This window comes from Lacerta agilis, chromosome 8 (assembly GCF_009819535.1).
Source record: "Lacerta agilis isolate rLacAgi1 chromosome 8, rLacAgi1.pri, whole genome shotgun sequence".
Lineage (NCBI taxonomy): Eukaryota > Metazoa > Chordata > Lepidosauria > Squamata > Lacertidae > Lacerta > Lacerta agilis.
This window is the reverse complement of record NC_046319.1, coordinates 78,047,800-78,074,998: the sequence shown is the minus strand read 5'-3', so window position 1 is coordinate 78,074,998 and position 27,199 is coordinate 78,047,800. Positions and strand designations below refer to the sequence as shown.

Genomic DNA, 27,199 nt, shown 5'->3' with positions numbered 1-27,199 from the left:
CGAAAACTGAAGCAGCTACTTCCAGGTTTTCTGCATTTGAAAGCCGAAACGTTCGACTTCCAAGATGCTCAAAAACCGAGGTACCGCTGAACTAAGATCCGCAGGACAGGGAGGAACTTGGGGAGCTGCCTTTGTCAGAGTTGAACAATGAGCCCGTCCAGATCAGTGTTGTCTATGTCAGGGGTTCCCAGACTTTTCCTCTTCAAAGCCCCCCTTGGTTCCACGAACTCGTCCCCAGTGCCCCCCTGTGAAAAGCATTATTCAGAATAGCAGTTTGCACAATAAAATTCAAAATGGTAACAATTAATTGCGCGTTCGTTCAAAATCCAATAAATGCTATTTAGTTTAATTCAAAAAATTTTATGAAATGGACCCAGTGATGCCAGCTTTTCAAAGTCTGATAGTCATTTATACTTCCCTATATGTTGTTGGGCTCCGACCCCTACCCCTGAGGCTGATGGGAGCTGGGCTACTATAACATCAGAGGACTCTCTAGGGATTCAGGCAGCAGTCTTTGCAAGAGATTGGGACCTGGGAAATGCAATGCAGATGCACCACTGAGCTACAGCCCTTCTGAATGCTGATCTCTATGCCCATATGTATGACGTTAGATGCTTTTTCTTCCTTTCCTCCACACCCCTGCTAACTTATGTCCTTACATTTATGCGCACTTCTGAGAAGGGATAGCTCAGCCAATAGAGTGAGAGGCTCTTAATCTCAGGGTTGTGGGTTTGAGCCCCGCGCTGGGCAGGAAGAACCTTGCATCGCAGGGGGTTGGACTGGGTGACCCTCGTGGTCCCTTCCAACCCGTGTGTCCGAACTTTCAGCACAAATCATAGAATTGTAGAGTCGGGGGTCAAACCTGCCACCTTGGCATGATCAGCTCTGACCAACTGAGCTGTGCAAGTTGCCCGCTTTCTGGCCGAAGCGTGAGCTGTTCCAGAGCAGAACCGGCCTCCCTCCCTTAACACCCTCCCCGTCTGCTTCCAGAAATCGTTGACGGCAATGCAAAGATGACCCTCGGCATGATCTGGACCATCATCCTCAGATTCGCCATCCAGGACATCTCCGTAGAAGGTGAGCGCCCAAGTTTCCGCCTGCCCTCTCTGCGCCTTCCTCCCGGCGTGTTGGCACCAGCTGTACGTCTGGCACGTTTAAATAGATGGGAGAGGAAGCTGGCGAAGCCCGTGCAGCAAAGCACCGCGGACTTGCGGTGATCCACGACGCTGCCCATGCCTTCAACCGCTTCCTCTTTCCCGCTAGACCAGCGGCAATTAATCATGCACCGTGCAGTTGCTCAAGTCGGTTGCAATAACCCTCACTGACTTCATGGAGCGTGTGGCTCAGGCTCCTTGGCAAATGCCTGCCTTGGGAATGCCTGCCAAGTAGCCTTTAGGCACCCGGAGACCTTTTTTGAGGGGGGGAGACCAAAGCTTCCCCCCATGGCTTTTTACCTGGACCCCAGTGCAGCCCCAGAACCTAAAAATGCAAATTCGCACCCACCTGATCTTATGCACCTCAGCTGTTTTATTCCCAGCTCAGGCACAAGCGAAAGGGCTTTTTTATTTTATTTATTTTTACAAAACATGCCTTAGTTGGGGGTGGGGGTGAGCTCACTTTCCTATCCTTCTTGCCACTTCTTCTCCCCTGCAGATGCCTCACCCACAACAGCCACACCCCCCCTTCACACGGGTTAAGGATTCGGGGCACCTGGCAGCGTTTTTCTTAGCAAAAACTTAAATGGGCCTGTAACTTTTCAGGGTACTAGTTTTGCAAGGGCTTTGTTGCAGACTTCCCCAAGCTGGTGCCCTCTGGATGTTTTGGACTGTGCCTCCCATCATCCAAAAGACTCAGAGGGCGCCAGCTTGGGGGAGGCTGCTGCTTTATAGGAAAGGGTCATTTCCCCCAAGACCTTTCCCTAGTTGTATCTGTCCCTGGGCAGATCACAACAGCAGGCAGCTCCCCACTTAACACGGGGGTTACGTTCTGGGCCCCCACGCGCATAAGTGACATTGTATAAAGTGGGGAGCGCCCTCTATAAACACCCTTTAAATACCCTCTCTGCCACTGTCTCTTCAACCCATACAAGAAATACTGTATCCAGAAACATCCACAACTAGAACTGAAGCTCTGGGGCTGGCAGGAGGCTGGAGGGCGCATGAAAGACTGGTGCTGCGCTACTTTGCGCACCAGCTGCCAGGCAGGGAGACTGAGCAGCGTAAACAAAGCCCCGCTGCACCTCCAGTCTCTTTGGGGCTTCCTCTGCCCTTGCAGACATCCTCTTTGGGCTCCTCTGTCGGCACCCAGAGGGAGTCGGGAGGCCAGCTGGCTAGCCCCCAGCTGGATCCCGTCCTTCCAGCCAACCAGCTGGATGATCGACCCTCGATCTCTGGTGCGACATTAAATCAGCGACCCAGGCTTATCTGAAGACCTAGCCACGCTATATTAGCAGAACCCACTGCGCAACAGAAGTGGCACGAGAGAGTCTTGTGCAAGCAGATTTATTAAGCATAAAACAGGACAGAGGAAAACATGGCGCTCTCCTTTGTCTCCTCACAGAGTCTCGCAAAAGCTATACACAAAACGGAAGTTCCCAGCAATCTGTGCTGGTTGTAAACAGACGCGCGGCACACAACAATTCCATGTCTGCAACTTAAGGTGGAATGGAATTTCCTAACCGTCTCCTTGCGAGCCACAGGGACTCCCCAGCTCTCTCCTGCCATTTCCCAGTTTGAATGGAATTGTTGGGTTGCTTCCCAGCACCGTGCACGAACGGGAGGATGCCTGTGTAAAAATGCAAATGTTGCATTTTGTTTATGACAGTTACCACTGTTTTGGGGAGCCCATGGGCACAAAGTGCCTGAAATGCATCTCTTGGGGCATTCTGCGCACCTTTTCTTTCCATGGAAGAGCCCAAGTGCCCTTCGACCCCTAGGTTTGGAGATGTTGTCTTGGCTCCGTCCCATTCCTGTTGCTGTCTTAGCTTCAGCCCCCCCCCCCCATGCCAGGGACCCATCCTGCCAAGGACAGAGCCATCACCTCCTCTCTCTTCTTTCTCCCCTTCGTCCTGCAGAGACTTCGGCCAAGGAAGGCCTCTTGCTCTGGTGCCAGAGGAAGACTGCACCCTACAAGAACGTCAACGTACAGAACTTCCACATAAGGTAACCTTGAGGTGCTGTGGGGGGGGGGGGCCTGGAAACCAACCTTTAGGAGGGACAGTTGAGGAAGCTGCGCATGTTTAGGCTGGAGAGGAGGAGATTGAGAGGAGATAGGATAGCCACCTTCCAACATCTAAAAGGTTGTCCCATGGAAGGGGGAGCAAAGCTTGTTTTCTGCTGCTCTGGAGGGTAAGATGCGAACCGTGAAAGAATCTTCGAGTTGGGAGGGACCACGAGGGGCATCTAGTCCAGCCCCCTGCAATGCAGGAATATTTTGCCCAATGCGGGGCTCGAACCCATGACCCTGTGATTCAGAGTCCCGTGCTCTACCAGCTGAGATATCCCAGCTAAGAACCAATGGATTCCAAGTACGATACAGGAGATTCCAACCAAACAATGGAAAACACTCCTTTGAAAAGTGGAGATTCTTCAGCTGCTATCCCTGTATTTCAGGGGGTTGGACTGGATGACCCCGGGGGGCCCTTTCAACTCTACGATTCTGAGCAGTCGAGGCACAGCCACTCTGCGAGGCACCGGGCCTTGCCTTTCCCAAACAAAGAGGCAGCATTTTCACTCTCCGGCCAGAAAGCTTTGCTGCATCTCGAAGGCTGCGAGAAATGGCTACATGAGGACGGCTCCCCATTAAAAATCCAGCAGACCAGCCCATCAAATAGCAGAGGCCTTTGTGCTTCCTGCTCGAGCCAGAGACCTGGGATGTGTGGACTCCGGAGTAGCTCACTGGGAATCATAAAGAGGCCGGCAGGTTATTTTGTGTGGACGAGAGGCTGCAGCTAGGTGGACATTTTAGGAATAATGGGTCTTGGGGAAGAGAGTGGTGGGCAGAGGCAGATGGAATGATATGTGCTGGGTGAAAAGTGAATCACCCACTGAAATAAATGGGCAGTAGATTCTGGGCAGGGGAGAAGGCAAGTCTGCCACCCAGGGCATGGAACTGACTCAGGAGAGTTCTCTGGCGAAAGGGTGGCATCCAAGCAATGCCTCTCGTCAGTGCAAGGATTTCCGCTTGTGAAATGGGGACACCCTCTCCCCCACTCCATGCATGCCCGATAAGGATGCAGGTGGCGCTGTGGTCTAAACCACTGAGCCTCTTGGGCTTGCCGATCAGAAGGTTGGTAGTTCAAATCCCCGCGATGGGGTGCACTCCTGTTGCTCTGTCCTAGCTCCTGCCAACCTAGCAGTTCGAAAGCACGCCAGCGCAAGTTGATAAACCGGTACGGCTGTGGCAGGAAGATAAATGGCATTTCTGCGCACTCTGGTTTCCGTCATGGTGTTCCATTGCGCCAGAAGCGGTTTAGTCCTGCTGGCCACATTACCCAGAAAGCTGTCTCCCTCGGCCTGAAAGCAAGATGAGCGCCACAACCCCATAGTCGCCTTTGACTGGAGTTAACCGTCCAGGGATCCTTTACCTTTACCTTGCATGCCCTATGCTGTCCCCAAAATCTGCTCCAGAGGGCTGGGGGAATCCTTAGAACAGATTTAGCACCCGGGGGGGGGGGGGAGTCCATGTGCTGGCGGGAGGCGTCACTTGGGATGCAACCTCCATAATGTTGTGGTGGCTTACAGGTGAAACTCGAAAAATTAGAATATCGTGGAAAGGTTCATTTCTTTCAGTAATTCAACTTAAAAGGTGAAACTAATATATGAGATAGACTCATGACATGCAAAGCGAGATATGTCAAGCCTTTATTTGTTATAATTGTGATGATTATGGCGTACAGCTGATGAGAACCCCAAATTAACAATTTCAACTTGCGGGTTTTCATCAGCTGTACGCCATAATCATCACAATTATAACAAGCAAAGGCTTGACATATCTTGCTTTGCACGTCATGAGTCCATCTCATATATTAAACTCCAGTAGCTAATGAAAACAATTGCTTACATAAATGGACTTTTCCACGTTGTTCTAATTTTTTGAGTTTCACCTGTAGATGCCTTTGAGAAGGGGAACAGGCAAATCCTTGGAGGAGGTTGCGGGGGCTATCTGTGGTTGCGATGGCTGTGTGGCACCCCCACCTTGAAGGGAATTAGGCAGGAACAGGCTATGGGCTTCAGACCCTGCTTGGCCACTGGACTGAACGAACCCTGAGTGCTCTCACATTCTTACTTTTTAGTGACTCTCTTGACGTTTGTGTGGTTCTGCGCTTCCTTTGCTAACTTTTTGTGAAAAGCACCCTCCTGTCCGAAAGGGGGGGCGGCGGGGCACCTCGCAATTTTGAGGATTGCTGCCCTGAAGCCGCAGTTTCCCCTCTTTTGACAGCCAAGCAATCTAACTGTATCCTTGGGCTTCTTTTTACAGCTGGAAAGACGGCCTTGCATTTAATGCCTTGATCCACAGACACAGACCAGAACTCATTGAGTATGACAAGCTCAGAAAGGTATGTTGGAGACAGCAGCTCCTTCCTTCCTTCCTTCCTTCCTCATTTTGGACTCTTGGAAAATGAGTCTTAGTAGCAGCAGCATTGCTCTTTGTGATATTAGCTGTGTCCTACATGATCTCCCCCAGAATCCAGTCCACAAATGATCATGAGTCACTGGGTTGAGTGAGATCACAGGATTGGAAGGGACCCAGGGGGGCCATTTAGTCCGACCCCCTGCAGTGCAGGAGTTCTCCCCGCAGCTATCCCTGAGTGGGCTTGAACCATATCTGTCAACTTTTCCCTTTTCTTGCGAGGAATCCTATTCGGAATAAGGGAATTTCCCTTAAAAAAAGGGAAAGGTTCACAGCTATGGCTTGAGCCACCAGCCTCCTGCTTCACAGCCGGATGCACTGAGCCATTGCACCACCTGAGGTCTCGGGTTCAAATCCCACTTCAGCCAGGATCTTCCTGGGCAATCTGGGGCGAGTCCTACGATCTCCTCGTCCATAACGTGACCAGGGTTAAAGGTGGCAAAGCATTTTTTCCCCCTGAGCTAAAATGCCAAGGAGGTAAAGGCAAGGTGGTAGTCGGGAGGGTGTGTGAAATGCCCTAACACTCATATTAGGCTGCAGGGGTCTTTTGTGGAATTAAAGGCCACATTTGCACCATCCATTTAAAAGCACCCTGTACCATGACTTTTGCGCAGTCCTGGCTTCCCCCAAAGAATTCTGGGAACTGTAGTTTGTGATGGGTGCTGAGTGTTGCTAGGAAATCTCCTCTCCCCACCCCTGCCCCCCAGCTACAGTTCCAAGAGTTTCATGTAAAGAGGAATTGATAAAGCACTGCAGGAGCTGTAACTCTGGGAGGGGAATAGGAGCCTCCTAAATTCTCCCATCACCCTTGAACTGCACCTTCCAGGATTCCAAGACCTACATTGGCTCCCGGTATGTTTCCGAGCACAATTCAAAGTGTTGGTGCTGACCTGTTAAAGCCCTAAACGGCCTCAAAGGCCCATTATACCCGAAGGAGCGTCTCCACCCCCCATCGTTCCGCCTGGACACAGAGATCCAGCGCCGAGGGCCTTCTGGCGGTTCCCTCACTGCGAGAAGTGAAGTTGCAGGGAACCAGGCAGAGGGCCTTCTCGGTGGTGGCGCCCGCCCAGATGTCAAAGAAATAAATAACTATCTGACTTTTAGAACAGTTACAGGTGGGTAGCCGTGTTGGTCTGCCATAGTCAAAACAAAATAAAAAATTCTTTCCAGTAGTACCTTAGAGACCAACTAAGTTTGTTCTTGGTATGAGCTTTCGTGTGCATGCACACTTCTTCATACCAAGAACAAACTTAGTTGGTCTCTAAGGTGCTACTGGAAAGAATTTTTTATTTTGTTTTGACTTTTAGAAGACATCTGAAGGCAGCCCTGTTTAGGGAAGTTTTAATGACTGATGTTTTAATGTATTTTTAATCTTTGTTGGAAGTTGCTCAGAGTGGCTGGGGAAACCCAGCCAGATGGGCAGGGTATTAATAATAATAATAATAATAATAATAATAATAATAATAATAATAATAATAATAATAATAATAAACCACAGCTGTTTAAAGTCAAACCATAGTGCTCTAAATATATGGTGTGCATGTAGCAAAAAAAATTCAACTCCTGCAAGTTGTTAAAGAATCTTTAGCTCATGGGAACCGAGGCCTGATACACCTCTTCCATTTGTGACGTGGTATATTGGGTTAAACCACTGAGCCTAGGGCTTGCCGATCAGAAGGTCGGCAGTTCGAATCCCTGCCACGGGGTGAGCTCCCGTTGCTTGGTCCCAGCTCCTGCCCACCTAGCAGTTCGAAAGCATGTCAAAGTGCAAGTAGATAAATAGGGACCGCTCCAGCGGGAAGGTAAACGGCGTTTCCGTGCGCTGCCCTGGTTCGCTAGAAGCAGCTTTGTCATGCTGGCCACATGACCCGGAAACTGTCTAAGGACAAACGCCGGCTCCCTCGGCCTATAGAGCGAGATGAGCGCCGCAACCCCAGAGTCGGACACGACTGGACCTGATGGTCAGGGGTCCCTTTACCTTTTTTATATTTAAATGCACTGTCTGTGCGGATCTGCTGGCTCATGCGGCGGTGTGGGAAGCTGGTGCCACGATAGTGAGCCTCATCGAGGAAGGTCCTTCCCCTTACCCACACAAGAAAAACTTAAAAGCCTTCCCACAGCTGTGCATTTAAGCCAGACCGTTGTGGCCACACGAGAAGCAGAACGTTTTGAACCAAATCACCAGAAGCTGCTTGGGGGGGGGGAGGCAGAGAAACACTTTTCTCCTTTAGATGTTCCTTCTCAGCTGGCAGGGCAGGGTTGCGATTCGGCTTTGGGCCGGCACCAGTTCTAACAACTGTGCCTCTCTGGCGACCCCCTCCCCTTTCTCCCCAGGATGATCCAGTCACGAATCTGAACAACGCTTTTGAGGTCGCTGAGAAGTACCTTGACATTCCCAAGATGTTGGATGCAGAAGGTAAGCTGGAGGCTGCTCTCGGGAGCGTGGGCTCGGGTGTTCGGTTCCAAGAAGCAAATTTCGTAACAGCATCTGGGATCTGCAATGCGACCAGTTCCCAGAGGAAGGGGTTCTTGGCGCTGAAGTACACACACACACACACACACACACACACACGGTCCTGCAGTTCCCTTAGTAGCCTGGGCTGCGGAAGCCCAAGAGAGCTGTTGAGCCCTGCCTTAGTCAAAGTCACGGACGCTCCTTCCGTCAGGCTGACTTGCACTTCCGCACACACCCGAATCGCAAAGCCCAAATCCCTCTGGGGTCAAAGTAACTTGCCCGATCAGATCTGCCGCACTCCCGGCGCAGAAAGCGTAGGCGGCGGAGTCCCGAGGCAGAATGGACTGTACCGCTTCAGGCTTCGAGCGGTGAAGCCGCATTCCAAACATTCCCCTTCTTCGCGACTTCCTGAAAGTCGAAAACTTGGGGAGAGGTTTTATCCAGCTGCCTTCGTCCCTGGTGTACTGTGGAGGGTCGGTGCGTGGAGAGTTTTGCTTTTACACAGAGTATTAAAAGAACGAGTCTACTCCACACAAAGTGGTACAGTCTCTTTGCTCGGGACCTTACTGTGCAGTGTGTCCGATTGCTACCTGCAGACAGATTTTCCAGGTCCAGGGAGGCGGGGAGTCTGGCTCACGACTCAGCCTGACCGATCTTGCTGAGGTTCTAGATCGTGGGGGTGGGGACACCTTCTGCCCTCCGGATGTTGCTGAACTATGACTCCCATCAGTTCAAGTAACTGTGGTCAATGGCAAGGCATGATGGGAGTTGAAGTTTAGCAAACTCTGGAAGGCCAAAGTTCCCCCACCGCTGCTCTGGATGGCAAATCCCATGCCTGGTTTCCGAAGCGAGCCATGGGCCTCCTTAAGGAGCCATGGGAGAAGTTCTGCCGAGCTGCTCCAAGCTCGAACTTTGGTTGTGATTTGATGGAGCCGAGGATCAGCCTGCTCCTGGCCAATCAGACGCTGGTGTGGCCTTCGGTTCACGGTACTGACAGATAGTGGAGCGAACCCCTGTTGTTGCTGTTTCGTTCTGCTTCCTTGGCATTCCTTTCTAAGTGACTTTGGACATATAATGTAGGCCTTTCTCCCTGATGCCCTGGGATGGGGGCGGAAAAAGCCCGACGGCGAGGGAGCCGCACCCCGAAACAAACCAGGAGCGCTCAGATTCCAGTGGGTGTCCGCAGAGTTTTATTAGACATGCCTGGCACAATCTCTGCATTTAAAGTTCTTCTTTGGAGGAAAGGGCAAGGAAGCGGAGCCACTGCAAAGTCGTTAAAAACTCTGCAACCTTTAATAGGCCTTCACATCAGTTGTGTGTGCAGCCTTGAGCTCTGGCAGACAGTGCAGTATATAAATCTCAGATCCTTGGCTTAAGTTCCATGTTGGACAAGTTTAACTTCCAGTTCTGGCTCGCTTGGTAACTTGTAACATTGACTTCTTGGCGTTAACTTTCCCCGGGCTAAATCTTTGCCTACAGGTGGACATCAGAGCTGTGGCAGATTTTGCTAGAACTGGCAGATCATCAAGGAACGGGGGACGGGGGAGATTTTTGCCCCCTGGTATCGTTAATGCTTCTTGTTCGCTTTTCAGACATTGTCAACACGGCCCGGCCCGATGAGAAGGCCATTATGACCTATGTCTCCAGCTTCTACCATGCCTTCTCTGGCGCTCAGAAGGTACCAGACGTGGCTGAGACTCTCCTGTTAACAGCTGCTCTTCCTTCCAGCGCCCTGTTGCTCTCCTGACTTCTCATGCCGAGGGCAGCTACTGGCAGAACGTTGGGAACCCAAACCTCAGCTAGTTCAGGGTGTGCTTAAGGCAGTCTGACATCCAGGGTTCAACACGAGCCAGAAATCTCTTTACTTTCAAATATTATTTGGAAGACTCCCAACGAATTGGAGTCGAAGCCACTTGGTCTGCTGAGTTTCAGGGAGGACTGCCGTGGCAATCAGCATTTTCATGGATTAATCACCCACCTTCTTACCAGTGGGTGTGCAAATTATATTCAGATATATTTGTTTTCCTGTACAGTCATACCTCGGGTTACGGCCGCTTCAGGTTGTGCATTTTTGGGTTGCGCACCGCACCAAACCTGGTAGTACAGGAACAGGTTACTTCCGGGTTTCGGGGCTCGCACATGCTCAGAAGCGCCGAATCGCGACCCGCGCATGCACAGACGCGGCGCTGCGACCACACAGGTCACGTTCGCAACCCGAGCGTCCGTTGTACTTCTGGAATATATTTGCAAAGCCTCACTTCAGATGCCCTTTTGAGAGGCTGAAGGAAGTGCAAGAACTTGTGATTTAATCAAAGGAAGCTGCCTTGCGAGTAGGAGAGGCGGCCGTCGGCTCTTCCTTTCGTTATTACAGTAACACGCCGGAACCGAAATAGCTTCTCAGAATAAACAAGGGGACCCATGAACTCTTAAGCTGAACCAGTTAAAATTGGGCAGCCCCACCGATGCATCGACTGAGGCTTTGGTTGATCGTAAATACACTCCCTCGGGTGCAAGCCCCGTCAAACACACCAGCATTTCCTTTTGAGTAAAGAGGCACAGAATTGCACAGCGAACCTGTTGTCTTGCAGTCCTAAGGGCTCTTGGGAGCAGAACAGAGAGAGAGTCCTTTGGAGAGGTATCTTGGAGAGTTTGCAGGGCTGACCGAATCAAGGGCAGCATTCATTTCCGCAGAGCCCTGTCCCAGCTGAGGTTTGGGTCCCTGTCCGGAGCAGAGGCTTGCCTCCACCCCTCCTCTGCTGCATGCCAGAGGGGGTGCCGGGAGGATCTTGCATTGTGCCCTTGACTCTGCTTCCCTTTTTTTTTCTCTCTTTCCTCCTGCGCAGATATTGTAGGCACGCTCAGGCCCGATGAGAAGGCTATCATGACCTACGTCTCCTGCTTCTATCACGCTTTCTCTGGGGCTCAGAAGGTGAGCTTTGCCTGGGCGGGGCTGTCTTCTGCTGCTGCTGCTGCTGCTGCTGCTGCTTTTAATGGTACCTGGCTAGTCTAAGCTGCCCCTAACATGTTCCTCATCCACTTCCCGGAGCACGGGGTTTATATGTGCATGAAAGGGCATGCCTGCGGAGGGTCAACTAGGCCAGAAGGCAGACTGGCTTTGAATCCCCCCCCCCCTTAAAAATCCAGGCGATAAGCTAGGCATGCATCAATCCCCCTGCGAGACTGAAACCCTTCTGGCTCCCCACAAAAATTCTCCAGGCGAGGAGCAACTTCTAGATTTGCTTTAAATGTCACCTCTACCAGAATACTGTGCAGCTCTGTTCGTAGCTGTATACATGAAGTATACATGGAGTTTCCAGGGTGTGGCATTGGCTTTCTGGAGAGACCTCCAGGACCGTAGCCGGCAAGTCTTCCTTGAAATAATCACCTTCTGGTTGGGAAAAAAAAGGCCGTACAGGCTTGGCCGATAGGTCTCCTCCCTGCGCAGGGCTTGTTCTGTAGCTGGGAGCAAAACCTGGTTGATACCCTCAGTCATCAGTACCCTTTGCCAACCTGCTGCCCTGTTGGGCCACAATTCCCACCAGTGCCAGGCAGCAGTTTGGCAAAGGCTGCTCCAAAGTTTCTGGTTTAGCCGCAGGTGTTCTTGCATGAGTTCGCATATTCTGGGGCTGATCTGGGAACGAACGGTCTCTGAGCTGAGTTCTCAACGAGGTAGGTAGCTCCTCCGAATGTGTTGTGTGCCCCACTTTTCCCAGCCTGATGCTTTCCTGATGTTTTGGACTACAACTCCCATCTGCCCCAGCTGGCGGGGGCTACGGATGATGGGAGTTGTAGTCAAAAACATCCGAAGGTCACTGGCTGTTCTGCAGCAATGAACGACATTCCTCTGCAGTGATACTCAAGAGTTGTTCAGTGCTTTTCCTGATTTCTCCATCCTAATACGAAAGGGCAGGATAGGGGAACTGAATGTGAACTGTAACACCCCGAGAGCTTTAGCTCTTTTTAAAAAATCCTAACAGAAGCAAGCTCCTAGTCCTTATTGTTCTGAAGGCTTGGCTCTGTTTGGGGAATCCCCGGCCAAAAAAAAAACAAAAAAACCTTGCCATCCTCTGACTTCTGGGTGGATTTGCAAGTCCACATTGCCTGCAGTCCTGCGCTTCTCCTGACTGACAGAAGCCGAGTAAATGGTGAAAAATATACCACATTTTTTCCGTATATAACACGCCCCTGTGTATAACACGACCCCTATTTTGGGGGGGCTCCAAATACAGAAATTATGCACTATCCATGTATAAGACGACCCCCAATTTTAAACTGATATAGTCTTATATGCGGAAAAATACGGTACTTAGGAATGTCAGCTTGCCTGCTTTGCATATTTGATGCAGGTTGAAGAAGTTCCAATTTTTGGGTGCAGAATTCTGATCTAGCTTTTCCCCCTTTTGTGCAGTGAGTGCGTGCCCCTCTTCTGCATCCCAACCCAATCCCGTCTCTCCTCCCTCCCCTCTGCTCTGGATTATAAACAAGCCTGTTGCCACCATTGCACAGAGCTGGGAAGATGGCAGATCTGTCTTCCAAGCCAGTGTCTGCAGGGGTCTCCCTGCCTCTCAGTCTACGCAGAACTCCTCGCCTTAGGCACCACCATCGACAAGTTCTCCCTGCCCTCCCCACCTACGCTTCTGGCTTTTAGCTTCCTTCATTCCTGTCTCCCTGGCCAGATTCCTGGGCTTCTCAGTTGACGTTTTGCTTCTGGGAAGAATAAATTAAAATAATTCTTTTTTTAAAAAAAAAAGATAGTTAAAAAGACTCTTCTTAAAAACCTAAAAACTCCTTTAAGAGAATCAAGTCTTCAAAAAGGTTAAAAGATCTAAGAAAGCCTTTAAAAGAATCCTTCCAAAAGAATTTAAAAATTATAATATAGCACCTTAGAGACCAACAGAGTAGTTTGATGGGAAGGTTAACCTCCGTTCTTCCGTATCAAATGCCTTCTTGCATTTCTGCAAGCTGCATCACCTCTGGCTCGTGTGTCAGGCTGCCAATGTTTAATTTCCTGAAAGCATTCCCGGTCTTCGGCGGTGGCTCCCTCCCTTTAAAAAATAAATAAATAAATCCTCTCGGCAACCCTAAGATGTAGGCCAGGTTAAGAGGTGGCGGCTGCCAGTTATTTTCAAAGCTTAAAGGTGAAGGTAAAGGTACCCGTGACCGTTAGGTCCAGTCGTGTCTGACTCTGGGGTTGTGGCGCTCATCTCACTTTACTGGCCGAGGGAGCCGGCGTACAGCTTCTGGGTCATGTGACCAGCCTGACTAAGCCGCTTCTGGCGAACCAGAGCAGCGCACGGAAACGCCGTTTACCTTCCTGCCGGAGCGGTACCTATTGATCTACTTGCACTTTGACGTGCTTTCGAACTGCTAGGTTGGCAGGAGCAGGGACCGAGCAACGGGAGCTCACCCCACCACGGGGATTCGAACCGCCGACCTTCTGATCGGCACGCCCTAGGCTCTGTGGTTTAACCCACAGCGCCACCTGCGTCATAGCTTAGCAGGGACATAAACCTGGGTCTCCCTGGTCTAAGTCCAGTACTCTAACCCAGGCCTGGGGAATCTGTGGTGCTAGACAACAACCCCTATCACCCCTAACCAACGGATGGACTGTCTGGGGCTGATGGGAGTTGGAGCTCCCACACCCCTGCTCTAGCCACTATATTACTCTGCTCCTTGTCCCCCCCCCCTCTTTAAAAGCCATCGTTCTTGCTTTTGCTTCACCCTGCCCTCTAAAAGGTGTCCTACTCAGAGCTTTCATAAAAGCAAAATTCCCAAGGGGTGAAATATCCTGCTCCCATCTTCTGAGTGTCACAATTGACCGCAGATCCGAACGGGCAAATATCGTGTTGTGACCTTCATCCATGAAACTTCCTTTCAGTGCCTCAGTCAGGATCCTGCCCTCATAGTCCATAATAGTTCACCTGGAATAACCCGAAGACCCCCTGCGGCCTTGTTCTCACAAACCACAGATGCTTTCTACTTTCTCCCCACATTCGTTGAAACAAATTGGGGGGGGGGGGAGGAAAGTTCAGACTTCAACGAACATGATTGCCTGACTGATTTGAAGGCATTTAGGGCTAATTCACCCACAGTAAGTGAATTTCCCCATCAGTGTGTGGAATTGGCAAACTAACCCAATCCTGTAATTACCGTATTTTTCCATGTATAATTTAAAGGTAAAGGTAAAGGGACCCCTGACCATTAGGTCCAATCGCGGACGATTCTGGGGTTGTGGCGCTCATCTGGCTTTACTGGCCGAGGGAGCCGGCGTACAGCTTCCAGGTCATGTGGCCAGCATGACTAAGCCGCTTCTGGCAAACCAGAGCAGCGCACGGAAACGCCGTTTACCTTCCCGCCAGAGCGGTACCTATTTATCTACTTGCACTTTGACGTGCTTTCAAACTGCTAGGTGGGCAACGGGAGCTCACCCTGTCGTGGGGATTCGAACCGCCGACCTTCTGATCAGCAAGCCTTAGGGACTCCAAATTAAGAAAACACCCCTCAGCACTTCCCGTGTATAATAGGAGCCCCAATTTTAAACCTAATTTTTTGGTAAAAAAAAAAAAAAACCCTAGTCTTATACACGGAAAAATACGGTAATCCATTTCCCCCAAATCAGTGACAGGCCAGCAAAGCCCCTGGTTTGTAAGGCTGGAAGGAAGGAAAGCTCAAGCCTGCACTCAGAGGAGTCTGGCGGTCTCTGATGGCTGCAGACCCCAGCAAACATCCTTTTGTATTTGTTATTAATGCAGTTTGTAGGCTGCCCTATCGCTAATGTTCTCTGGGTAGCTCCCTGGGATTTTTTTTTTTTAATCCTCAAAAAAGGATGCAACCAGTAACACAATATTAAAATCGCAAATCACTTTGAAACAGAGAAAAGGAAATGTTGCCGCGGCAAATCTATTTAAAAGAAAGGGCAGAGGAATAAAAACCCACAGAGCCGGAACGCTAGAAATCCGTGGATGTTGTCAGATGAGCGTCTTTGGTGGGTGGGGAGACGCCTGAAAACGGCTGGATCCTTCTGGCCATTTCCAACGACCGGCCGGCAAAAAAAAGTAATCGGGCTTTACCGGCGGCTCTGGACAGACTCTCAGGTTGCACGAGGGAGCTAGCTTGCAGGAAACGTCTCTACGGTTAAAAAAAGAAGGAGAAGTTTTCCCTGCCTGCATCTGGCTGCCAGCGAGACCTGGAAGCTTCGCTCAGCATGGAAGGCAAAAGAGCCATGCCTAACACGGGGAGAGAAATGACCTCACCCAGACACCCCCGATGGATGCTTTTAAAAAGGCATTCTTGTCTTATGTGTGGGTTTTTCTGTAGCTGGCTTCTCCCCCCCCCCCAAACCTCAAGCATGTTAGATCTGCCACCGAGCTTCAGCCAAGTGTTTTCCATTAAAGGCTGGCGTTAATTTATTGGCTCCGAACGTGTAAATCCTTTATAGGCAGGGAGCGGAGCCCCCTTTCGCTGGCCGGCAAACCGTCCTGCGTATTCCAGCCGGAGAGGAGGGGGTCATTCTCTTCCCTCCCCTATAAAAGCCTGGACTTGATTGCACCCGTGGTGCTGCGTTTGCAAGTGGGCCCTCCCCCTTGGGATGTGTGTTTGCGGGGAGTTGGACTGTGTGAATTTATAGCCTTGCCAATCTCTTTTTTTTATGATTGTCCTTTGTGTCTGATCCCAGGCTTTGGAGCTCAGCTGGCATGTTCTCCATCAGCTGGGATTGATTATCCGCCTTGTAACTGCTTTCTCTTCGGCATGCCTGTGTGTGTGTGTGTGTGTGTGTGTGTGTGTGTGTGTGTGTGTGTTTCCACGGACTCAAAGTTTGGGAAGCCTGTCTGGGCGCATGCTGAATTAGTGGACCGAGGAGCCCAGGCTGAGCCGCTGGGCCCCATATATATATATATATATTTTTAAACAAACCAACGAACAACCTCCTGCACTTTCCTAAATCAGACTGTGGGGTCATAGAATCATAGAGTTGGAAGAGACCACAAGGGCCATCCAGTCCAACCCCCTGCCAAGCAGGAAACGCCATCAAAGCAATCCTGACAGATGGCTGTCAACCCTGCTGCAGAAGCCTCCTCAAATCACTTCTGTGCAGCCTTTTCACCGCCCCGACCCAGCATTTTTGGAAGAGCTATACAGTTCCCGTTGCCTTAAAAAAGCAAACGATATTTTACAGGATCCATCTCATCCGGGATACAGTCTTTTTGCGCCACTGCCTTCGGGCAAGAGATACAGAACAATTAGATCAAGAACAAATAGATCGAAGTATAGTTTCTACCCCAGAGCTATAACCATCTTAAATGCTGTAACCAGATAATATGACCTTGGAGAGTTGTGATGGGTGTGTACGTATGTGCATGTGTGGCTGACAATGTGTTTTCTTTTTTGTTTTTTTGTGCTGTTTTTTGTTTTGTTTTTATGGGTTGGCATCCAATTTCGTTGCACCTGTACAACCTTGTACTTGTACTTGTACAATGACAATAAAGTAACCTTATCTTAACATCTCCCGTCGGCACCACCTTTGGGGAACGCCGGTTTGCAGTGGGGGTTGGGGGACAAGGTAGGACAGGATTGCCAGACGATCTGCCGCAGATCACCAATCAGCAAAAGTTTCTGACTCCCAATAGCAAAAGGGGAAAAAAGCATTGCATCTCCACCCTCCCCCAACTGAATTAGACTGCTAGAATTCCTGATGTGTAGTAACTCACATTTTTAAAATTGTGCTTATTTACTTATTTGTTGCGTTTGTACCCCACCTTTCCCCCTCTCCGATCTCACAACAACCCTGCGAGGTAGCTTAGACAGTGACTGGCCCACTTTTCACCCAGTGAGCCTGATGGCCGAGTGGGGGGTTGAACCCTCGTCTCCCAAGTCTCTCCACTCTGGCGCCATTGTGCCACAGGTTGTGCCGGCATCTGGTTCCATCGGTACGAAACGGTCTCTGTGCCCCCGTTTTTTAATCTTGTCTCCAGCTGGTCAGCATCAGGGCTCTGGTGAAAAGGCCAAGTGAATCTTCTTCCAAGCCTGAAGTTTGCGCCTTGCTTGTAATACACTGGCAAAGCTGCACAGGGAAGTGGTGACCTCCAGCCCTTGATTCCTAAGAGACAACATTCCCTCCCCCCCAATTCCCCGTCACCTGCGATCATTTGTCATGCAGGCTGAGGCTGGTGGCGGCAGTGTGGTCCAAAACAGCTGGAGCTCGGCAAGGCTTCTGTACAATATTACAGACCCTGGATGCATTAAATTTACAGGGAACCAGAGTAAAGTTACAGGGAACCAGGCAGAGGGCCTTCTCGGCAGTGGCGCCCTCCCTGTGGAACGCCCTCCCATCCGATGTGAGGGAGATAAAGAATTGCACAACTTTTAGAAGACACCTGAAGGCAGCCCTGTTCAGGGAAGTTTTTAATGTCTGACATTTTATTATTTTTTAATATTTTGCTGGAAGCTGCCCAGAGTGGCTGGGGTATAAACAATAAAATTATTATTATTATTATTATTATTATTATTATTATTATTATTATTACTACTACTACTACTACTACTACTACTACTACTTGTGCTGTTCCCCCCCACACACACACTGCATCTCAAAACCACCTAGAAAAGTGCCTTTACAACAGCACCAGTGGGTAGCACCACCTCTTAACTGTTGTGTGGTTAAATAAGAGAATTCTCCCCTATACAGAGTGTTTCACCTTCTGCCACTTCCTTTGACGGATCTCACGGACCTATTGCCATTTTGGTTCAAACTTCCATTTAAAAATAGAATACATTGCAGTGGAATTGTAGTTAAGCAATATCCGGAGGGCCAAAGGTTCCCCACACTTGCCATCGAATGTGCAGCTTATCCTCTTTCTTTCTTTCTTTCTTTCTCTTTCTCCTAGTAGAGCAAATATATATATATATTTTTATTTTCCTCTGAATATCCTATTCTGTTGGCAACTCATTTCTTCCATGGCTCTCTCCCTCTGCCCGTCCTTCTGTAGACCCTCTCCACCCTTTCTGTTGATGTCTGGCTTCCATCTCCTCCCCTTGGACTCTCTCTGCTCCTTGCAAGGTACTCGATCTCTTGACTTTCCCCCCCATTCCCATGGCTTCTGTGTTACCTCCCCCCCCCCTTTCTAATAAGATAGGGCCACCCCTGCTTGTTCCAGAAGCTTTGTGTGTGTGTGTGTGTGTGTGTGTGACTGATTTTCTAAAAATATTTTGCCACTGCTATTATGCTTTTTTTTTCCTTTAAAGAAAAATATTTCTGTAACTGTCACTTCTCTCTGTTGTTGTTTTTTAACCTGGTTGCGGTTTTTTTGGGTTGATGAAAGCTGGTCTGAGCGCTCTCTTTTATCAGAAAGGCCAGTTAGAAAACATGAAATAGTACTGATAAGGGCCCAGTATTGATTGAAACGAAATGTTGATGGTGTTCGGGGAGATAAGAGCTCCCCCCCAAAAAAACAAGCCGCTGAAAATCTGTAGAGCACATCGTAAAGAAATGAAAGACAGGAAAACCACGACTAAACGTGATAGACATAACTTTACTGAAACCTGTACTGCAGTAAAGACAAGCAGTAGATCTAAACCTCTTCCGTAGATGCCAAATCCTAGATAAGAACATGGCGATCTGGTTCAGACGTACCTCTCTTGGCTTATTAAGCCGAGGTACGTGTGTCCCTTGCACCCATGTGCTCCGTCCTTTCTCCTCTCCTTCCCTCCCTCCCTCCCTCCACTGCAATTTGGTGCTTCCCGGGTTAATTTAACCATGGTTTCCCCATTCATCCTGAACCAGGAAACCATGGTTACCCGGATTGGAACCAAGTTCAAACCATCCCCTCCGTATTCCAATCATTATTTTTTATTATTTTTTCCGGCTCAGACTTAATGGGAAACCGTGGCTACTTAGCTGAGGGTGTGCTGTCATTGCTACGCACAGTGAACGGAGAAGGGAAGGAGACAGTCTTGCCTTGGCTTGGCACGCTGAGATGCGTGCATCCAAACTGGGCTACCATCATTTGCAGAATATGGAACGCAACGGAAGAGCCAACTTGTGCTTAGCTCTGAGGGAGGTTGGCTAGGTCACCCCTTTCCATAGGAACTTCAGCCGTACTCAACAGCACAGAAGTCTATGACAGATCTGCGAACCTCAGGCCTAACTTGTAACTTGCACCAGTAACTGCAGGGCTAGAGTGTTAGCTGCCTTGTCCATAAATAAGTTGTTATCCTGGGGGTTACGGAAGGGTGGGTTATGACTGGGGGAAAGACCTGCGCAGGCAATGCTTGGGTACGCCACAAGAATCTATCGACCCCCCCCCCCCCCCGGCTTTTCTTCGAAACCATGCTCTGCCTGCCTGCGGCTGCACCTGGTGGGCTCTGCAGGGCTGTTCTGTCTCGCCACCTCCTTTCCACGCTGTGCCTCGACTCCAGGCCGTTCTGTTGCCGTTGTTGTTTTCATGTGTTTATTTGCCTGCTCGTTTCTCGTACCACCATTTCCTCCCTGTTGGTTTTCCCTCCTCTCCCCCCCCCCAAAAAAAACCCCCTGCAGGCTGAGACGGCTGCAAACCGGATTTGCAAAGTGTTGGCCGTGAACCAGGAGAATGAGCACCTGATGGAAGACTACGAGAAGCTGGCTTCCGACGTGAGTGCGGGCAGGCCCCCTTCCCTGTGCGTGTGGCCGTGGGGGTCCCATGGGGCGAGCACCGAGGCTGCCAGACCTCCCTAAAGATTGTGGCATCCGGATGGGGGCAGGGATAAGGCTGTCGACGGCTGCTAGCTGTGATGGCTGTGCTCTGCCTCCAGGATCAGAGGCAGCCATGCTTCCGAACACCAGTTGCTGGAAGCCACTGGCTGGAGAGACCGGTCATGCTCTGTCCAGTGTGGTGTAGTGGTTAAAGGCGGTAGACTTGTAATCTGGTGAACCGGGTTCGCGTCTCCACTCCTCTCCATGCAGCTGCTGGGTGACCTTGCGCTAGTCACACTTCTTTGAAGTCTCTCAGCCCCACTCACCTCACAGAGTGTTTGTTGTGGGGGAGGAAGGGGAAGGAGAATGTTAGCCGCTTTGAGACTCCTTCGGGTAGTGATAAAGCGGGATATCAAATCCAAACTCCTCCTCTTCTTCTGGCCCTGCTTCTGGGTTTCCTGCAAGCATATGGCTGGTCACTGCAAGAACAGGATGCTGGACTGCAATTTGCCACTCAGCTGTCCTTAAGGTTCTTATGTGAGAGCTGTTCCGTGGAGCAGTCTTGTCCCACTCTGGCCACCGTAGATGGAATTCTGGTTGCCGTAACTGGCCGAGCAGAGTGCCGGAACTGGCCCTGTAGCAGGTGGTGCCTGGGCTTTTGAGAAGGGCGGTGGGGAAGAAGAGCCACTATATCCCTGGGGCTGTTGTCCTCGCTGTCGTTGACCCCGTCTCTCTCCTCCACCCCGCCAATCCGATCCTCAGCTGCTGGAGTGGATTCAGCGCACCATCCCCTGGCTGGAGAACCGCGTCCCGCAGAAGACCATCCAGGAGATGCAGCAGAAGCTGGAGGATTTCCGCGACTACCGGCGGGTTCACAAGCCCCCCAAGGTGCAGGAGAAGTGCCAGCTGGAGATCAACTTCAACACCTTGCAGACCAAGCTGCGGCTAAGCAACCGGCCGGCCTTCATGCCCTCCGAGGGGAAGATGGTCTCGGTGAGTGTGCCTGCTTAAAAAAGCGGAAGGGGACCGATAGAGTCGCGGATCGGAGCTCCAGGTGGTGTTGGTGGGTGCCCAGCGCCTCCAGAATCAGAATTGGTTCAGCTTTGGACCAACAGAGCAATTGGGCTGGAGCGAATGTCAAATCTCACTTTGGCTGCAAATGCCACCAGAGAGCCAGAATCAAACCAGGTGTTTCCCCCATCCTTTCTTCCCTTTAATCTGCAATATGCGGACGCTGACCTATCTTCCAAGTCGTTAAGGTTGCTGTGACGATGTAGTACTGAATCAACAAGAACTCAATGGCATGTTCAGCCATGTTCCTCTTCCAGAGCAGCCTTTTTCCCTAACCTGCCGCCCTCCAGCTCTTTCAGGCTCCATCGGGCCCAGCCGGCTTGGAGTCCAAAGCAGCGGGAAGGCACCAGGTTGTCGGGAGCAGGGGGTGGTCGTCCAGTAGCTACCTACAGCCCCTTTCTCTGTGTTTACGAGCGTGTGTGCCTGCAAGATTAAGCGAGGGCCCAGTGGACCCCCAGATAAGACAGGCAGAAGTCCTAGGAGGATTTGTTATGCTCAGCCTCCATCTCTTCCCCAACTCACCTGCCTTCCCAATCGGCGTGCAAGCAAGGCAATTAGAACAATTTCAGAAATGCTATTAGAAGCTATTAAGCGGAACTGGTGTTTTTGTGTTGCTGTGTTTCACTTCTTGTTTGCTTAGGGTGGTTTATATATACAGTCGTACCTTGGTTTTCGAACGGAATCCGTTCCGGAAGTCCGTTGGGCTTCCGAAAACATTCGAAAACCAGGGCACAGCCTCTGATTGGCTGCAGGAGCTCCCTGCAGCCAATCGGAAGCCCCGTCGGACGTTTGGGTTCCAAATAAAGTTCGCAAACCCGGAACGCTCACTTCCGGGTTTGTGGCGTTCGGGAGCCAAAACGTTCGAGTCCCAAGGCGTTTGAGAACCAAGGCACGGCTGTATATATAAAAGAAACACATTATGGAACGTAAGTTCTGCAATGTCATCTTTTTTTAAAAAAGTAGGTGCTTCAGAACAGATAACAGAAAATAATTCTTTGTGCTGTGCATATTTAAAGGAGGCAGTGATGACCACCAGTTGGATGGATTTAAAAGAGGATTACACAAATTCATGGAGGAGAGGGCTGTCGGCAGGTACCAGCCATGACGGCTGTGCTCTGCATCCACACTTGGAAGCAGCGATGCTTCTCGAGATTGGTTGCTGGGAGCCACAGGAGGGGAGTGGTCTCCCACAGGCATCTGGTTGTCCACTGTTGAGAAGAGGATGCTGAACTAGGTGGGCCATTGGCCTGATCCAGACGATTCTTCCTATGTTCTTAAGTTCTTAGATGTGTCCACAGCCACCTTGGGGGGGGGGCAGGTAGCCTGAGTTGAGACAACCGTGTTACGATGCTGAACGTTTCCCTCTCCCCCCCCCCCAAAAAAAACACACCTCCCCAGGACATTAATAATGGCTGGCAGCACTTGGAGCAGGCCGAGAAAGGCTACGAGGAGTGGCTGCTGAACGAGATCCGGAGGATGGAGAGGCTGGACCACTTGGCCGAGAAGTTCAGGCAGAAGGCGTCGATCCATGAAAGCTGGACTGAAGGTGAGCTTAAGGATGCAGGGCGCTCTCTTCTACACTGACTGGCAGGGTTCTCTCTCCCAGCCCTACCCAGAGATGGCAGAACTTGAACCCGAGGCCTTCTCTGCATGCAAAACACAGCTTTTCCCATGCACGTAGGACACACAGATGACACACCCCAGCTGCCTTTTACAACATCTGCGACTAGCGACAGCCAGCCTTTCCCGCTGCTGCTGTCCAGGTACAGCAATGGGGCCCGCCTAATGTCAATAGGCAGGGAGTTCCAAAGGGAATGACTCTTTAAAAAAAAACACACACACACACAGGACAGATACTGCATGAAGTTCAAATCCTGCAGGTCAAAGGCATGGAGTGAACCAGTGGAGTCCCACGATGCTCCCTTCTGCTACGTTCTACCCAAGTCCCCCCGTGACGGTGCTGGTGGCCGTGTGTTTTTGGAGGTAGCCCAGACACGCCTCCCCTCTTCCAGGAGAGAGGTCGGCTTCCCTGGGGGGGGGGGGCACCGCTGCCTTGTTATTAAACGCCTAGCCTCCGGCCTCTTCCAGTCTGGCCAGATGTCGAGGCGCGAGGGCCGGACCTTCCAACATGGCAGCTGCGGGTCTCGCCCCGTAGAAAAATGCCATAATCCCCCCCTTCTGGAAGGAATGTGCTGGGTGGAATGTTGTTCTCATAGGGTTGGGGAAAAGAACATTGCCGGGGGGTCGGGGTTGGGGGGTGGAAACATAGTTTAGCTTGCGCAAGTGTGTGGAGCCGGGGGGGCACGGGCGTTTACAGCTGCGCAGAAGCGATCTGTTTCTGCTTTTCCATAGGTTTTGGGAGCGACGGAAATAATTGAAAGAAGAAAAGGGGGTTTAGTGGCCTTCTGGTTTTTCCTTGGTTGGGGGGGGGGGGAGGCCAATGAACCAATGAAACTTGCCTTATCCAGAGCCAGAACATTTAGTCCCCCCTAGCCTGGTGGTGTTTTCTGAGTGCCAGCCACTTGGCAACACAGCCTGGGTGTCTGGGCTCTCCCACTGCGTATGTACCCACCCCCACCCCCTTAACCCAAGCTGCTGAATGGGATCACATTTGCACCTAGCTCCCAGGGTTGCAAAATAGCTTGAGGGACTTCCCGGGAGTGACTGCGCCCTTCTCCACGCATGACCTTGTTGCATAGTCTGAACATGAAATGCACTAGCAGCTCAGATACCGGGCAGAGAGCGTCTTCTTCTAACCTGGTGCCTGTGAAGCCCAAAGAACTCATTGCCACAGGGGTGGCAGCCGCCTGCAAGGACAGCTTTTATTAGAAAAAAGGGGAAACGAGTGGAGGGAGATGGAGACTCTTCCTCCGCCTCGTCCTCCTCATGAGATTCCCCAGGGAACGCTTGGCTAACTGCTGCAGGAGACAGAGCGCTGGGTTAGGCCAACGTTGACTCAGATCCAACGTGACATGTCCTATTTTATTTTTCATGCCTGGAGGGAATTCAGGGGGAGTAGCTGCTGTTAAATAGCTGCTCTTAGAGCATTGGGGTATGCATATGCTGAGATAGATATATATATAGAGAGAGAGATATATATATATATAGAGAGAGAGCACTAGCTCACTGGTGCAAGATGGTCTGGGCACATGATACCAATCCTGGCCTGACTTCACAGGCTACCAATTAGTTTCCAGGCTCAGTTCAAAATGCAGGTTTTGGAACTATAAAGCCTTAAACTGCTTAGGACCCGTACAAACCAACCCGGACCCTGCCATCATCATCTGAGGCCCTTCTTCATGTGCGTCCTCCATGGGAAGTCTGGAGGGCAGCAAGAAGCTCCCATCCATCTTGGACTCCTCTCGGAGCATTTCTGACCTTAGGACTTTCACCCAGTACAGTAGTTCCTTTGGGCTTTTTGAAACCGACCTCCTTAAAGTCCAGGGTATGTTTTCTGACTACACTCAGCTTTCCCTTCTTGCCTGTGTATGATGAGACCTAAGAGGACCTGGTCGCTTCCTCCCAAGGTTCCCTGTACTTCCAGGGTCCCTTCCAGCTCTGCAGTCCTGCGATTCTGTGACATAATGGCAGGCGGGGAACCACATGACTGTTGGTCTTCCTGAGAATCTTAATTCTTGTTTGGGGACTTGGCCAATGTCTACCCCTTGCCCCTCATCCTGCCTCTCTGCTTGATAACTTGCAAAGGCATGGCTGGCCATATCAAACCCATTGTTGTTGTTGTTCAGTCGTTCAGTCGTGTCCGACTCTTCGTGACCCCATGGACCAGAGCACGCCAGGCACGCCTATCCTTCACTGCCTCTCGCAGTTTGGCCAAACTCATGTTAGTAGCTTTGAGAACACTGTCCAACCACCTCATCCTCTGTCGCCCCCTTCTCCTTGTGCCCTCCATCTTTCCCAACATCAGGGTCTTTTCCAGGGAGTCTTCTCTTCTCATGAGGTGGCCAAAGTACTGGAGCCTCAACTTCAGGATCTGTCCTTCTAGTGAGCACTCAGGGCTGATTTCTTTGAGAAATCCATACCCCCCCTCCAACATTTCTCGTTGGAAAAGAGGGACTTCCTAAGGAAAAGCGGGACATTCCAGGATCAAATCAGAAGCTGGAACGGCTTCTGTAAACCCGGGACTGTCCCTGGAAAACAGGGGCACTTGGGAGGGTCTGCAAACCATACCAGACTGGACTTAGCATCATACCTAACACTTTTCCGTGCCAGCCTGACTGCAGTAAGAGTTGCCCACCCTTTTTGCGTGTGTTTTTTGTTTAAGGAGCTACCCTTTCAATGAACAGCAGTCTGCAGGCCCGGAGAGCTCTGCTGCTTCTCCCGAAAGCCCAAGATCAGTTGTTTATCTCCTTGGGTTCTGGCTGCAGTCCTTTTGTTTCCAGCCCTATTCTTGGCAGAGCCTGGGAAGGGTGGAAGTGTTATCGGCCTCCATGCAGCTTCCTGTTGGGCTTGGTCAGGCACATGGCAAATTCCTTTCTCCTTGCAGCAAAGGGGAGGAGCCGCGCCGACACCCCCCCCCCCATCCAACCTCCCCCCCCCTAGCAACTTGGCTTCATCCATCAAAGTGGGCAGTCGGTTGCTCTAGGACGCCCAGTGTGGCCCCAGACTGCTCCTTGGGGGTGATGTGGGGAGGGGGGAAACTGGAAGAAGGAACTCGTTTGGTGCTAACAGACGCCAAAGAGTCCCACTTAGGCAGGAGCAGGAAGGTAACCAAAACTCTGTTTCTCAGCCAGTTGACTTGCAACCCCCCTGAGGCAGTTCTAGCTGTGCTTGGTTCCTTTTTGCAGTTATGAATTATCTACAGGTGAAACTCGAAAAATCAGAATATCGTGGAAAGGTTCATTTCTTTCAGTAATTCAGCTTAAAAGGTGAAACTAATATATGAGATAGACTCATGACATGCAAAGCGAGCTATGTCAAGCTTTTATTTGTTATAATTGTGATGATTATGGCGTACAGCTGATGAGAACCCCAAATTGACAATTTCAACTTTGGGGTTTTCCTCAGCTGCACGCCATAATCATCACAATTATAACAAGCAGAGGCTTGACGTATCTCGCTTTGCATGTCATGAGTCTATCTCATATATTAAACTCCAGTAGCTAATGAAAACAATTGCTTACATGAATGGACTTTCCCACGATATTCTAATTTTTCGAGTTTCACCTGTATGTTATAACGTTTCCATCCCGCCGTTTCTCCCAAGGAGCTCAAGGTGGCGTGTGTTGTTCTCCTTGCGCCCCCCTCCCCGGTTTTATCCGTAAAACAACCCTGTGAGGCAGGGCCTAGGAGCCTTGTGCTCCTCCTACTGAGCTGTCCCGAGAGATGAGAGTTCGAATCTCCACTCGGCTGCAAAACTCACTCTGGGTGACCTCAGGCTAGTCACAGCCTCTCAGCCTAGCTTACCTTCCAGGGTTGTTTTGAGGATGAAATGGAAAAGGGAGGAGAACCACCACATACGCCACCTTGAGCTCCTTGGAGGAAAAGGGATGTATTATTATTATTATTATTATTATTACTTTATTGGTTTTAAAACTGAGTAACATAAGTAATCGATAGAAATAGAAACTTTCATTCCATAGTTGATGCACATTGTAAGAAACGATTTGTAGTTAAATTCAACATGGCCTCCAATATAAATATGTTAAGAGAGAAAGAACAGGAGGGCAGACATTTCTAAATAAACTGTTCAGCTGCACTCGCGAAATGCAGCCCCCAGGCCTCGGTTTGTGTGTGTGTGTGTGCCTCTACCTCCTTAGCTCAGACCCCTGGTGGAGGCCTTGCTTTCAACTCAAAAGGCATCCAGTTTTTAAAGGCACCAGGACCACTGACCCACATTCTCATTGATGCCACCAAGGCAGAATCCGAGGCTCCCTTGCCCACAGCACCCTGAAACTGCCGCCTGCTCCTCACACCCTCTCAAAGAGGGTCCCAGACACAGGAAGCTGGCTCTGGGCTTCATCCGGCTGCACAGGAAACAAGAGAACTGCGTGCCGCTGACATTCCTGAGCTTCAGAGCCCTTTCCTCGGGCTCCGGATTCCTCTCGGCTCATCCCTCTGGTTTGGGCTTCCAGTTGCCGCCACCTTCTCCGTCCCCCTTTTTCCCAGCCCCGGCCTGGGGGCCGAGGCGAGCCGCCTTTGCTCTCAACCTGGCAACGTTAGCCGGAGCTCTCTCTGCGCTAATTCGAAAGTTATTTGAGTCGGGAGCGGAAAAGCGGCTTGCAGTTTTTGAAATGCGCTCTTCTGTTCCAGTCAGCTGTTCCCCGGGACATGCTTAGCTTTGAAAATTGTCCCTTGGCTGCCGGCCAGACAGAAATCCAGACAATCTGGGAGTTGTGGTGGTGGAGAGATGATGG

The 27,199-nt window shown here is 50.6% G+C and overlaps 1 protein-coding gene across 6 annotated transcripts in view; it reads left to right on the top strand.

Moving 5' to 3' along the window:
• ACTN4 (actinin alpha 4) overlaps window positions 1-27,199 on the top strand; it is a 118,339-nt gene that overhangs the window by 71,523 nt on the left and 19,617 nt on the right. For 3 of the 6 annotated variants that reach the window (XM_033158468.1, XM_033158464.1, XM_033158466.1), the window contains exons 4-11: window positions 991-1,077; window positions 3,074-3,161; window positions 5,479-5,557; window positions 7,966-8,047; window positions 10,930-11,015; window positions 19,620-19,712; window positions 20,517-20,747; window positions 22,224-22,371. In XM_033158468.1, the coding sequence (XP_033014359.1) occupies window positions 991-1,077; window positions 3,074-3,161; window positions 5,479-5,557; window positions 7,966-8,047; window positions 10,930-11,015; window positions 19,620-19,712; window positions 20,517-20,747; window positions 22,224-22,371 (894 nt within the window). Of the gene's footprint in view, window positions 1-990; window positions 1,078-3,073; window positions 3,162-5,478; window positions 5,558-7,965; window positions 8,048-9,678; window positions 9,765-10,929; window positions 11,016-19,619; window positions 19,713-20,516; window positions 20,748-22,223; window positions 22,372-27,199 lie in introns of all 6 variants that reach the window. The other 3 variants (XM_033158469.1, XM_033158465.1, XM_033158467.1) reach the window with 1 other exon arrangement.